This window comes from Peromyscus maniculatus, chromosome 4 (assembly GCF_049852395.1).
Source record: "Peromyscus maniculatus bairdii isolate BWxNUB_F1_BW_parent chromosome 4, HU_Pman_BW_mat_3.1, whole genome shotgun sequence".
Classification (NCBI taxonomy): Eukaryota; Metazoa; Chordata; class Mammalia; order Rodentia; family Cricetidae; genus Peromyscus; species Peromyscus maniculatus.
In genome coordinates, this window is record NC_134855.1 from 5,615,644 (window position 1) to 5,631,108 (window position 15,465).

Below are 15,465 nucleotides of genomic sequence, written 5' to 3' on the forward strand. Positions count from 1 at the left end.
GAAACATTTAGGTGACCCTGGATATAATGAGGACCTTTTAATTACAACTCCAGGACCAGCGAGATGGCTTGGCAGGTGAGGGTGCTCACCAAGCCTGAGGACCTGAGTTTAATCCCTAGAATCCATGTGGTATAGCGAGAAAACTAACTCCCCCAAGTTGTCCTCTGACCTCTACATGAATGCTGTGATACATGTACACATGCATGTGCGTACACACACACACACACACACACACACACACACACACACACACACACACACACACAATTAAACAAAATGGGAAGAACACCAAAAGCAACATCTGTGAGAGAAAGAACAGGTCAGCTGACGTCACCAACATTTAAACACCTGCTCTGTAAGAGATGCTACTAAAAGGAAGAGAAGACAAACACACATTGGGAGGAAAGTCTTGCAAAGCATCTGACAAAGGAATTGTATCTAAAAATACAAAGAGTTCTTAAAACTCAACAATAAGAAAACAACTCAATTTCAAAATGAGCAAAAAAAAAAAAATCGTAACAGCTCACTCAAGCAGCCAAAGAGCAACCTAGTATAAAATGCTCAGCATCATCCATTAGAGGATTACAAGTCAGCACACGGGATGACCACTGCACACCCATAAGAATAAAGTCCAAATGCCATCCACATTGAATGCTGGGAGGGTGTGGGATAACAGAACTCTCACTGCTCACCAGTGGAATATCAACTGCCAGAAGCCTTCTGAAAGACAGCTGACAGGGTCTTACAACACAAGCTCACCTTACTGGGTACTCGGCCAAGTGAGACAAAAACTGCCATGCACACAAACCTGCATGGGAGCATGGACAGTCTATGTGATGGCCAGAATCTCAGAAGGAAGAGATACTCTTCAGTGGAAACATGAGTGTGGGGAAAACAGTGTCATGTTACTCTGTGAAAAAACAAGGGAAGCAGCTGGGCATGGTGGTACATACCTACTGTCTCAGCACTCAGGAGGTTGAGGCTTGAGACTGCTTGAGCCCAGGAGTTTGTGAGCAGCCTAGACAGCATAAAGAGACCTTGGAGTGGAGCTTTACTCTGTGCCTCTTCATCCTTAAACCAAGGCATCAGCAAGTGATCAAATGCATTGCTGTAGTAAGTACATATTGAGATCTACAAGCTGGAAGGAATTTTTTTCCCCTCAAAAATCATGGACTATGTACAAAGAAATTATAGTAAGCCACCCAAATCTAAACAAAACTTTATAAGCCATATTTTCTGAGCAAATTCAATAAATGTGAATAATGAAGTCTAATTTGTTCAATTTAGAACTTTCATGTAGAAAGACTGAAGTTGCTTCAGTTAGTGTCTTCCCACTGTTTTTCTCAGAATCAGTACATCAAAATAACCAGGAAATCAAGCTAAATCCCATAGTCCGATCTTACACAAGAATTAACAAACACAAGAAAGAATCAAGGATGCCAAGAATCCCTGCCAAATCCTCCATTCCTTCCCTGGGGCCAGTCGGCTGCTGTAGTTTTCACAGCACAGGGGCAGTTGAACAATACTCTTGTATAAATGATTTTCTTGACAATCAAACCAAAATTGGAGGAAAGCTCTTACATGCATCTAGCAATTTGGCCCCAGTGAATGAAGTTCTCTTCCACAGACCAGCCCACTGGGGAAAGACCAAATAAGGATCTATTCCAGCGCATCAATACTAACAGGCTGAAAAGAAAATCCTTCCCACACTGCCCGACAGGCAGGGATTTCAGAAATTTACTTTACAGACTGGCTTACACCAAACAGGACTAAGGAATATAGTGTTACAGACAAACTGCAAACACCTGAAAGTCAGGCCTAACTTGGCAATTCAAAATGCACTGATGGGGTGACTACAGAAATGTGAGCATGCGGAGTTCCTGAAGGAATACACCATTGAAAGCCATGCTCAGTTACAGAGGTTGACAAAGGAACACAAGAGATCACCCTAGCAGGGTCCCAAGCTACTCAGAGCCTAAACTGACCACCTATTGAACCTTCCTTTCAAGTTTCTTTTTTAAAAATCTTTTAGTTTGTCATTTATTGCTTAAGAAAAAAAAAGAGCAAAAGCTTCTTCTCACCAACTATGAAAATAAGGAAGCTAAATTATTCTAGATCACCAAATGAAATATACATATATTTATAAATATAAAAAATTTCACTATGTGTATTTTGCAATTTAAATTCTCTAAATATGTATGGCAGGAAATGGTGTTCAGGAATGCCAGCCTGGACCATGAGTTTTGCAATTTTGAATTTAAAAGGTTTTTCTTTTTTATTCTTTAATTTGTGGTAAGACAAACTGAGACATTTTAACATTCTCCTATTTGAGCATGTTACATCAATGTGAATAAGTCAGTGTGTAGTACTGGTTATTTAACCAGTGAAGTGAGGGATGATGAGGGAGAGATGAAGCTAAAAACAGATGATTTTAAGTCTAGTGTTCTGTATACGTAATAGCTTAAGTAGACAAAGGATTGTGATCCCCTGTGCTGCTCCAATATATTTTTTGTCTTCTTTTCTTAAATAATGTATTGTGACTTATTTATGTGCTTCAAACTATCTCCCCCAACTCCTAATTGTTCTTACAAATTATCCCCGGTCCATAGAATCCTTTTTGTTTTTTTGAGACAGGGTTTCTATGTACAGCCCAGGCTGTCCTGGAACCTTCTCTGTAGGCCAAGATATTCTCCAACTCATAGAGATCTGCTGGTCTCTACCTCCCGAGTGCTGGGATTAAAGGCATGCATCATCACTGACCGGGTAGTATCCTTTCTTTTAATGCTGCATAACATTTTTATTTGCTTTTTAGAATCAATACATAAAGTAATGGAGTTGGCTGTGTGCTTTTCATTATACTTTGTTCGGCAGACCCTCATCTGGCCCCTGGCCTGGCTGACCGGCTTTGGCAGGAGTGTACTGAACCAGCCTGTTTCACAAGTGCATCATCAAAGCCTTGGTGCTCTCTTCCTTTGATGCATGTTGCTAGTTGAACACAGGATTATTATGTTACCTAGACGAGTCATTCCTCATTTCACCATGAACTTTGCCAAAATGGGTATGTTTTGTCTTAAATTCTACTGTCTGAAGCCAGGCGTGGTGGCTTTAATCCCAGCACTCAGGAAGCAGAAGCAGGTGGATCTTTGTGAGTTCGAGGCCAGCCTGGTCTCCAGAGGGAGTTCCGGGACAGCCAGAACTACACAGAGAAACCTCGTCTGGAAGAACAAACAAAACAAACAATTCTCCTGTTTGACTCTCTCAACTTCCCAGCCACTTCTCCCATTCCTCCTGAAAGCTGAGCTGAACACCTGTTGACGGGAAGGGACAGGGAGAAGGACTCACAAGCAAAGGAAGAGAGGTAACTTCTAGACTCTGTGCCATGAGGAGAAAGCATTATAACACTAAAAACTTAAATTTAATTTCATAAGTGATATATATTTAATAGGTGAGTTTCTGTTGGCATTACTATCATTAATAATTCATCTGAATAAAACATATCATTTTATGTATGTTTCTGAGACAGGGTCTAACACTAAGGTCTTGAACTCACTATGCAGTGCAGGCAAGATCGAAGTTTCCAGCAATTCTCCTGCCTCTGTCTCCACATGCCAGGAGCATGGGCACCACCATGCCAAGTCCTTTTGCTTCTTTATTTTCTTCCTGTTTTTTTGTTTTCTTTCTTTTTTTAAATCTTTATTTATTTTATGTGTATGGATGTTTTACTTGCATGTATGTTTGTGTAGCATGTGCATTAAGTGCCTGCAGGATATAGAAGAAAGCATCAGGTGCCCTAGAACTATAGTTAGTTTTGAGTGCCATGTGGATGCTGGAATTGAACCAGGGTCCGATGGAAGAGCAACCATTGTGCTCTTCTTAACTGCTGAGCCATCTCTCCAGCCACTCTGTGTTATGTTTAACTGATAAGCTTAACTCTATTTCCCTGGCTATTGAGAAAGCTGTAGATATTTTTCTGCTTTTAGTGGCATTTATTTATGTATGTGTGTATGTGCTATATGTGGTGTGTATGTGATCTATGGCAGACAGAGGTCAACATCTGGGTTATTCCTCTACAAATCTTTACCCTACTAGGGCCTCTCATTGAACTGCCTAGGTAGACTAGCCAGCAAGACCCTAGGATCCTTCTGTCTCCACCCTCTAGCACTCAGGAAAAAATCTGGGTACATCAGTACATGCATGACATCCCAGCTCTAGATAGGTAAAGCCAGACAAGACTCCTGGGGCTGGCTGGCCAATCGGCCCAGAGCAATTGGTGAGCTCCAGGTGAATGAGAGACGGTTTCAAAGAACAAGGTGGACAGCTCCTGAGGAATGACACTGAAGGTTGTTTTCTGGCTTCCATATCCACTTGGGCATAGGTACAAGCACGAGCATGTATATGTACAAGCGCGCGCACACACACACACACACACACACACACACACACACCTAATAACAATTTCATCTAATGTTCTTCAAGAAGAATGTTTTATAAAAAAATAAAAATGTATGCCAACATGCAGTCTATTCATTTATAAGTTATTTTAAAATTGAGAATGTTTTAAATGTTTTAAACATATATCTAAATTAAGAGTTCTACTACAGAAAATACTGGTAGATATAATGTACCTAAATGGGGTTTTTTTGAGGTCCTCTATAATTTTTTGTTTTTCAAAACAGGGTTTCTTTGTGTAGCCTTGACTATCCTGGAACTCACTCTGTGGACCAGGCTGGCCTCAAACTCACAGAGATCCACCTGCCTCTTCCTCCCACGTGCTGGAGAGCACTCTGAGCTCTACCAGTATGAAAATCTGGTTCTCTGGCTAATGTCTAAAGAGACTGACATGCCCAAGGATGCAGATTTGGTGGCTAGGAGACCATTAGGAACTAGAGTAGGTGAGAAGAGAAAGGATTACTTGAGTTTTGGCTCCCGTCCTTCACTTGTATACTGCCAACAGATGAGCCCAATGAGGTCTTGCACCCTGGCACTGGCCATTGTCACCACGGTCATTGGCAGCAGTCTGTCCTGGCTTGAATGCAGGGGGAGGTAGACATCGATCTTCTTAGTTGCAGTTGTACCCACATGGCCCTGTGGAGGGAGCACATGCATGACAAAGTAAAGCACACAGCTGTGATCTTGCAGGCACAATGAGTCCTAGCACAACTCTGCTAGTCTGGGTCAACACAGCCATTTCCTACCCTACACAGACCTGCATAGACCTACTCTGAGCCTAGCCAGTCTCAAGGTGGACAAAGTCTGTGTTCAGAAAGGTGAATGTGCTCTAGAAGACAAGTACGAGCATGAGCAGAGCTAGTGCTTGGACAGACTGGGTTTGTTATCAAGTCTCTCCCCCTGGAGGACACACTAACAGACCCTGGCATCAGTTGCCTTCCCTGGTATAGCCATGTCTCTCCTGGAGAGGTTGAAGAGGAGGCACTCACACTGGGACCAAGAGCTTGTCTATGTGTCTGAGACTTAGGGTACTAACTCCATCGGGCAGCACACCTGTTTACTTAAGTGCCACAGAAGTTCAAGGGTCCTTGATCTTCTCTTACTGCTCAATGCACATGACTCTAGGCACTCCTGATTCTTTCCACACACTCAGCCCTCCTTTCTCTGTGTTCTCCTTTTGGCTCTCTGGAGCAATGGCACTAGTCAGCAACACATCCAAGCTGCTTTTCAACGTTCTTCCACTTCTATGCCTTAAGCAAAAGCTATGTCTGGGAGGGCATGCCTCCTCTGCCTTTCTCTCCAAACAGGACTGCTCAGCTTTTCCCCGTGTTCTCACTCTTCCTAGCTCTCCTCTCTTCCCCCTCTGTACCTCCCAAATTGCCCTGCTGCCCACAGTGGCTTCAAACTCATGATTCGCATGCCTTGGCTGCAGTTACAAGTGCATTCCACCATGTCCTGCTCTTCAGTCTTCTTTTTCATAATCTTCAAGGTTGGGGGCCATGTAGGTAGTCCTTTCCCCACTATTCCAAACTATTATTTCTTCTTTTCTTGAAAAAAAAAAAATTCCTGTTCCATTAGTTCCAAACGACTCAACTATAGCTTCCTCTCCTGCTCTGTTCCACATGGCCCTGGGCCATCCCCTTTCCACACCAGAGACTAGAGCTCGGCAGTCTTGGCTCACAGTCTTTCTTACTCACAAACATGTCCAGTACATCACAAAAAAAAAGAGCGCAGACAATTCAAGTTTATATTGGTGTGTTTTACTGCTCCCCATTCCCTCCTACCCCAAGTTACAACATCAACCTCCTTGTTGCAGCAAGTGGTACCACCACCACAGCAGCTACTCATGTCCCAGATTCTTTCTCCTTCTACTATCTTTCTACTCCACTAGTAAGTTCTAGGACAACTATTGCAAAACTGTTTCAATGGAGAAGAATGGTCTTTTCAGTGAACAGCAGTAGGATGACCTAAGATCAACATGCAAAAGGATGAATTTGCATTCCTACCTCATAGCATCTACAAAGATCCAAATGTAAGAGGTAAAAATATAGAACTTATAGTAGGAGAAGTCTTCATGACTTTGAATTAGTCACTGATTTCTTTAAATGACACAAAGTATAAGCAAAATAAATAAATAAATAAATCAGTTGATCAAAATTTTTGAAAAATGTTCCCCAAAGAACACTGTCAAGAACATGAAAAGGTGACCCACAGAAGGGGAAGAGCTGCAATCCATTCATCCGGTAAGGGCCTACCATCTCAAACATTCTGAGAACTTGCACAACACAACATAAAAGATAACTCAATTAAGATACTGGCAAAGGATTTGAGCAGAAATTTCTCTGGAGGAGATATACAAGTGGTCAATAAATACATGAAAGTGCTCCACGCCATCCATCATAATGTAAGTCACAGCCACAGAGAATCTGCTAAATAGCCCCAGTGTAAAGGTAGATACAAAACAATTCCATGTGTATAGACACACATGTACACACACACTTCCCTGAAAGCATGCACACCGGTAGAGTGCTCCTTACTATATCCTGGTTTTGATTTGCAGAATGAGGGAGGGACTTGACCCTGAAAGCCAATCACATTACAATCCTGTCTGAATTTTTCTAGTGAGTGAATGACAATGAATAAAGTCCAAACTCTCACAGCACTGTCTGATAGGACTGGTACCCACTTCTCCATCATCACCCAATGCCAATTCCCTTTCCTGTCCATCAGGGTTTAGCTACCTTGGCCTGGAAGTGCTCCCAGGACGTATGTCTGAACACACATCTGTGCATATCTTATCTGCACCTCTCACTTTGAAGACCTCACTGGGCACAACTAACTACATCTAGAAGGCTGTGCTCCATCACTTGTCATCCTTTAGTGTGTGCTCTTGGCTTCTGTTCCTTATATGTAAAATGATAAGACTCTCGTGAGGACTGATGCCAGAGCTCACAGCTCCTTTGCTACTGATGCTATAGAGAGAAGTGCCTCTCAGTTACTCTCCCACAGGTACCCTGCTCATTTTCTTTGCACCTCTTAACAATTTAAGATGATGCCTTTATTTATGTTCATTTTTAGTACATGCTTTTCCCACCAGAGCAATGACCCTGTCTCTTTGCTTTTTGCTCCATACACAATGCCTAGCACTGTGCTTGGCACCCTAAAGGCCCTCTAAAAGAAATTGTTCGTCAAGACATGCTGGCACTGTCTGTAGTCACAGCTAATTGGTAGGAAGATCCTTAAGCCTAGGAATTTGAGGTCTGCCTGGCTGGCATAGTGGAACTTCATCCCCACTTACACTAAATGCCAAATGAACAAACAAAACACATTGAATGGCCTAAATGCCTATTTGAGGCACTCAATAAATCTTCATTTCCTTTCTCTCTCTTGCCCTTTTTTCATGGTTCTGTTTCCTGATCATACAGGGAAACAGATTTCGCCAATCACATGGCTTCACTTTATAATTCTAGCATTCTAAGATAAAAAGAATCAGAACCTGAATAAGGAAAGTAAAATAAAGTTGGATTAAAAAACACTTTACATAAATGGTACTTCTCTTACAACCCAACAATGAACAATAGATCAAGCGACTGTCCCTACGTCTAAAGGTATCAAGTGAGTAGTAACAAAGTCAATTCTCAACAATATTCACTGTCTTCTTCATAGGCATGGCCTGTCTGTACACATGCATACTCCTGCATGCTTTTTAGTTTAGTTTAGTTTAGAAATAATAATTGCAATGGCTAAGTAAGGTTTCTCCAGCAAATATGCTGATATCAGGGCAGGCAAAGGGTGAACGAACAACAATGGAACCTTTCTGAAGGGCTATGATGGCTAGCCGTGATTGTCAACTTGACTACAGTGGGAACCTGAAGCTGGCACACCTTTGAGGGACTTTTCTTTTTTGGTTTTTCAAGGCAGGGTTTTTCTATGTAGCCCTGGCTGTCCTAGAACTAGCTGGAATGCTGTGATTAAAGGGGTGTATTACCACAGCCTAGCTGAGGGATTCTTCCCAACTGGATTCGGAGGTAGGGAGATTCACCCTAAATCTGGGCTCCTTCTTCTAGTGCAACCCACATAAAAGGACATGGAAGGTGGAAGCCTTGCTTTGCCCAGCCTGTCCTTATTCCTACTGGCAAGTCTATCCCTCTGTTGCTGAGCAGACTCCAAAGTCAACTGAAAACAAGCAGCTCTCCAGGAATCCTCCAGGCTCAGGCAGCAGACTGGCACTGGTGAGACATCCAGTCTCGTGGACTAAACAACTTGTGGATTCTTGGCTTTTCCACCGGGAAAAAGCCACTGTTGAACTATCCTGACCACAGTCTGTAAACCAGTCAAATAAATCCCCCTTCCACAGATGCACACACGCACACGCGCACACACGCACACACACACAGACACACACACACACAGACACACACACACACCTTCCTTATGAGGCCTAGTCTATTGCTTTACTGTTCTTCCTTTGTACTCACTGAGCCTTCATGCCAGCCCACTGCCTTCCCTTTTTATCCTCGCGTATCCCTCCTCCGCCTGCAGAACTACACCTGAGGGCCACAGGGCTGACATCTCAAGATACGGAGGCCCACTGGGGAAGACAGTGTAAATCTGCTTCCAAAACTGCGATGTGCTTCCTAAGTGCAGAGCAGCTTACTAGATGTCACACGGAAAAACCACGGTTCAACCTGAGCCATCATAACTCCAAAGCCACCCTTCATCCTCTTAGTCAGACCAAGTGCCACCCACTCTCTGCAGCTCACCTTCTGTCTTTTGCTCTGTCCTCATGAACACAACAAAGGTTCCACCTGGAGCAGCCTCCTACAGAAGGATCTAGATCTGAGGGCTACTCCAGGACAGACAGGGACTGAGACCCCACCACCAACCCCCGGCCCTCTCTGCCCCAAACTGCAGGATAATCACTGAGTTAGGAAACCCAGCAGCTGTTAACCCTGCTCATTTCATATGAAATCAGAATAAACACAGAGATGCTTAGCAAATGAATGAAGTACTTCATCATTTTAATCTTCTAATTCCATCCTGGGAAAGTACCTTGTACAAATCTTGAAATTACCTATTTTAATGAGGAGGCTCTTCGGAAAAAGCTCCAGGTGGTGGCAGTGAGCTTAACTAAGAGTCCCTGTGTTGCAAGATTTAGAGAAAATCATCTAAAACATAAAACAATCCATCAACATAATAGAATGTAATTAACTTATAAAAAAAAAATAAGGTGACCAAATGATTAAAAGTATTCATCACACATCAAGAAAGCAATATTCCAGAGACCTAACATCCAACTATTAAAAAGCAACTAGCAATAAACAAAGATCATGTCATACAGCAATTTATGTGCTCCAGTCCAGGATTGGGGAGATGAAGCCATAATTAGAGCACAAGAGAGGGGGCTTCATGGTGAGAGGGTTCGGCTGTACCTTTCTCCTCTCTCCTGCCTTCAACAAACAGCCACTGAAACCCATGCTGGGACCAGAAGGTCAGGTCTAATACACAAGTGCTCAGCTGCCCTTCGGCAGGCTCCGGGCTCACAGTTGTGAGCACTCTAAGAAGGAAAAGATAAAAGCTGCTAAGAGAGCCCAGCAGTCACCCTGGGAGGGCCTGGTAGAGGCATTTTAGGAAACTTTTCAGTCACGCTCCTCCAGAAAGCCGGGAGTCCTGTTTACAGCCAGCACAACATGGATGGGACAGAGGTTCCTCCTGAGACATGGGGATTCTATGAGTGACTTTAATTTTTTGCTTTGTGTTTTCTAAAGTGAACACTATGTTTACAATTAGAAACAAAATACCCTAATTATAAACAACAACAACAACAAGGAGATAGAGATAGCAAGAATAACTACTACTCAAGGCTTAATGGCATTAGGTAAGAGAACAAAGTTCCATGTTGGAAATGCTGCCCCATGTTAAGGCCTTAAGTAACTACTTACTAGGAACATACGATGTGGGCTAGGACTATGGCTCTACCGTAGCACTTCCCTACAATAGGCAAGGCCCAGGGTTAAATAATTTTTTTTATTGTTATGTGTTTTATTTATTTTTATTTATTTATTGGTTTGTTTATTTTAGATGCTGAATGCCATTTACTGAAGGAGGGAGGAGGTCTTAAATACAGGCTTACAGCACAATGGGAGAACCCCGGAGGGCAGAAGTTTGCTACTGATGCTTACAATCTTGCATCTAAGTTGTTATGCAGGATACACAGACAAGGAACTTCCCTTAAGCATTCAGGAGGGTAGAACCTGGCAGGGAATTAGCATAGGGAGGCTATCAAGGTCAAGGTCAGCAAGCAAGGCAACAGTTATCCAAAACGGGGACCAAACCAGATCACCAGAATTGTAAGTATACACTTCACCGACTGACCCTAAGCTCTACCCATCAGAGTCCCAGCGACCAGACAGCTACCTTTCCCTGCTCCCCCACCAAAAAAAAAAAAACAAAAAAAACAAAAAAAAAACCCAAAAACCAAAAAACAAACAAACAAACAAAACAACCCCTACAAACCTAACAACCACTGAAACCATAAGCACACGCTACACCAACTGGGAACAACTGCTCCCATAGACAGAACCCACTAACACTGATTTGACTAAGCTGCTCCCGAAGAAACAGAGCCCAAGAGCACCAATAATTTTTATTAAAGAAAAATAAAAAGCAATGAATCCAGCTGGTGAGATGCCTCAGCAGGTAAAGGCACTTGCTGCCAAACTGGATGACCTGGGACCCAACCTAGTGTAAGAACAGAATGGACTCCCTGAAATTGTCCTGAGGACCCACTGTGGAACAAGCAAATTCACACACATATAAACAATTAAGTTCTAAATGTGTATCTTAATTCTGTTTTTTAAATAATGTCAACAAATGTGAAGCTGATCCATGCTCTCCAGAACTGCCCTAAGCAAGGGAAAGCAGGCAAAGCCTGAGATGCAGATCTGAGGCAACAGAAGAGCACTTCCTCAGCACAAGGGCAGCCTGCATGGGGCAATCCGCACAGGGCTGACCCAAGTCCAGACCTCGGGCCTCCCAAGCGAGGGCTCTGAAAATGCTGGCAAAACTTCCCATTCAGCCAGTGTTCCACCGTCAGCTCTCCCATCATCTGTGTACTCACAAGGCTTTCTGCAGCTACTGGGAAACTGCACCACACAGGCTAGGAACTGCCATAACTCTTTCTTGCCCAAATGTCTCTCAAGCCCTGCTCTTCCTTCTTCCCTCATGGCTCTGGCCCAGATGAAAACTGCATCATCTCTTGGCCATACCAGAACATCAGTATTCCAACTGTCTTACGTCAGGAAGCCCACCCTCCACAGCCCTACCTCCTTCCTGCCAACAATGAGAAAATTTCCCTCAAATCACAGCTCACGCCAGTCAGAAACCCACTGTAACTCAGCACCCCTGCTCTGCATGGAAGCTAGTAGCCTGATCAACCAGACCCAGTGCCTCACTGCTACAACACACAGGAACAATGCAGAGTAGAGCTGGACCCAGGTTTGCGGCAGACACCTCTCCAAAGCTCCACTTCCTCACTGGAATCCATCTTATACACATCCCACCCACACACAATCACTGACCAAGGAATGAAGGCTTTCCTCTGCCCTTCAAATCAAACATCTCTTTCAAGAAAGAAAGTCCAAAATAACCGCCTCTCCTCTGCTTCCTAGCAATTCGATCATCACAACCTTATAGTTCACTGTTCTCTGCATCGACCTCTGGACCTTCTTCACTAGCTCAAGTGCCAATTACAGAAAGGGAACAACTCCTCAGGCCTGAAGTACGGTAGAGGTTCAGGGTTAGCCTGCCAAGCTGCACACACTCCTCATGTCTCGCTCTTCTTTCTTATCCCACATAAACGGACTGCCTCTGCTCCTCCAGACCACTCTCTTCTCTGAAATGTCTCCTGCACATAACACAGGACCTGACATATAACCAGTGAGGAATAATGACTGAAAACACTTCATTACACTGCAGTTTACAGAGCTGAGCGTTTTAAACATCCCACTATTTTAAGCTGTATTCTCTCAAGCATTCTTTGATATAAATACGTACATATTTCAGGTGTATATTACTGGGTCAAGGGATATGAGTCTTTGTACCTTATGATACATTGAAAAAGCTCATTCTTTTTGAAACCATTATCAAGAGAATATCAACATATTAGATGGAATTATGAATCAATTCCATCTAATTAATAATCTAAGTAATAACTAGATTTTCCAATCTAAAACATAAAGCTTAAAAATAATTTATCACATGAAATGTAAATAATACTAACTAAAATGTACAACATTGAACATGATGATGGATTAGTCCCTTCATACCATATCTTTGCCCATTTGTCTAATTAACTAAAATAAAATATAACCTAAATATATAACCTATATATCCATTGCCAATCATAAAACTAATTTCAAGATTTACACTTTATAATTTCTAAAATACAGAAAGCAGAAAGAACAATAGATGCTGCTCAGTTTCAAATAATCTCCCCCCACCCCCCAAACAGGGTTTCTCTGTGTAGCTTTGTGCCTTTCCTGGAACTCACAGAGATCCGCCTGCCTCTGCCTCCTGAGTGCTGGGGTTAAAGGTAAGCACCGCTGCCGCGGCCTCCACCACCAACCACCCGGCTCAAATAATCTTTTTAAAAAAGAATTTTATGTTAAACTAGGTGTGGTACACACCTTTAATACCAGCGCTCAGGAGGCAGAGGCAGGCAGATATCTCCAAATTCAAGGTCAGCCCGGTCTACACAGAGAAAACCTGTCTCAAAAACAAAAACAAACAAAAACCCCAAAACAAAAAGAAAACAACACCAAAACTCTATATTTATTTATGTGTATGTATGTCTGTGCATCACATGTGTGCCTGAGGTGGCTTTGGATCCCCTCAAATTGGAGCTACAGACAATTGTGAGCCACCATGTGGGTACTTGGAATCAAACCTAGGTCCTCTAGGAGAGTAGTCAGTGCAATTAACTGCTCAGCCATCTCTCTAAGCCTACCCCCACCCCAACACACACACATACTTTCTGAGAGAGGGTTTCACTATGTAGCCCTGACTGGCCTCAAACATGTGATCTTCCTGCCTTTGCTTCCTGCATGCTGCTGGGATTACAAACTTGTGCTACATAGCATGCTTAAAATAATCTTCAATTAGGAGCTACCCACATCAAGTGAGTCAACTGAACTAAGACTTAAGAACACAAGACTCAGTTAGCAGGGCTACTTAACACCAACGTTTCCAATAATGAATTGAATAACAGATCTCCAGCTGTGCTAAGTGTTCAATTTCTCTGCCAGGGAAGGAAAGAGGAAGGACAGACGGCTCGGCTGCTGCAATTACAGAGACAAACCAGGCAGCACTGCTCCCTCGGTCACACTGCACGAGCAGACCACCACCTGTACCTTCAATGCAGAACTGAATGCGTCAGTGTGTCCCGCAGACTGATAAAGGGCTACGTGTAGCCTTTGAAAGGAAACACTCTGTTTAAGAAACGGCTGCTGTGCCGTTCTACTGACACCTTCCCCTTCACCTCCTCCACAGACACAGAAAGGGCTTGTGTTGTCTAGGTGCCAGGTGAGATCTGGTGCACTCCAATGCTCACCTCCCTGGGGGTAGTTAATGGCTTCCATTTGAAAAGAAGTAATATTTTCAAACAAAATCCAGCATAAGCTAGATTATCTAATTATGAGAAATAAAGAGGTTCTATATAATGGAGGGAAAACTTCTAAACACCACAATTTTATGGGCTTAGAAAATGATCTCACTTTTTTTTACATTCAAAATAGCAGCAATGAATATGAATAGATTTTGTATAAAATTCTATGACAAATCCATTCAGAGCTATGGAGTTGGCTTTGTACTGCTATCTTAACCCTCAATAAATCTGGACTGCTTAAAGGCTATTAAATTAACATTTCCCTGATCTGGCACCTGTAGTCAAGTTAATTTGTCAAAAACATTTCTACAGTTTGTCACTGGACACTGTATTTTCTGACAAGCTTAAAATAAAATTGACAAAATCTCATTAATTCCCTCGGAATCACCAACCTTGGTTCCATTAAGCTTTTATTATCAAGAACGTCAACTGTCACTCCTTCTTTAACAAGGTCAAGTTCTGATCTGGTGTCTCTCGGATCTTTGCCATCATAGAGGAAGCCAGGCAGGAGCACAGTGTACAGTGTTACTGTGAAGAGTATAGGCTCTAACTCACATCTGCACACAGCGCCACTACAGTCTGGCCTTCAGCAACTTAAGCTTTTGGAGTTAGGATTTCCTCATCCACAAAGCATGAGGACCTGAGTTTGGATCTTCAGAACCCATGTAAGGTATTAGGTATTGGGCCAGGCATGGTGGCATACAGTTTTAATCCCAGTACTTGGGAGACAGAAGCAGGCAGATCTCTGTAAGTTCGAGGCCAGTCTGGTCCACAAGCAAGCTCTAGGTCAGCCAAAGCTGTATAGTGAGACCCTGTCAGAAATAACAACAGAATTTGAACATAGTGGCGTAGTGCAGTATGGTCAACTAATTTAGCCATCAGTGAGTTCCAGGTACAGTGAGAGAGCCTGGCTCAAGAAAATAAGTAAATAAAATGAAAAGCAACAGAGGAAGGGACCAGAGTAAACCTCTCGCCTCCACATACATGCACAAGAACACATAATGCATACACTACACTACACTACACTACACACACACACACACACACACACACACACACACACACACACACAGACTTTAAAAGCATGAACAATAACAGTCCTAATGGGGTTATAGAGACAGTGTGATAAGATTGCACACAGAAGCACTCACTTCTCTGTCTAATCTACAGTAAAGGCTCATGAAATGCTCATTGTCCACTATGTTTGCTATATGTTTTCCTACTTTACAATCACAGACCTAGAAGCTTTTACTGACATTACAGACTTGGAACTCTTAGATACCTTCTGGGTACCCCCCCCCCTTTAAAACACCCTCAGAACACAGTGTCCCACATGTTTCTGTGGGACAGCT

At 42.9% G+C, this 15,465-nt stretch overlaps 1 protein-coding gene across 11 annotated transcripts in view; it reads right to left on the reverse strand.

The window, feature by feature from the left end:
* Positions 1-15,465, reverse strand: part of Mapkap1 (MAPK associated protein 1) — a 216,661-nt gene that overhangs the window by 118,458 nt on the left and 82,738 nt on the right. For all 11 annotated transcript variants that reach the window (XM_042274816.2, XM_006988721.4, XM_016007181.3 and 8 more), the window contains exon 5: positions 4,913-5,085. In XM_042274816.2, the coding sequence (XP_042130750.1) occupies positions 4,913-5,085 (173 nt within the window). The remainder of the gene's footprint in view (positions 1-4,912; positions 5,086-15,465) is intronic.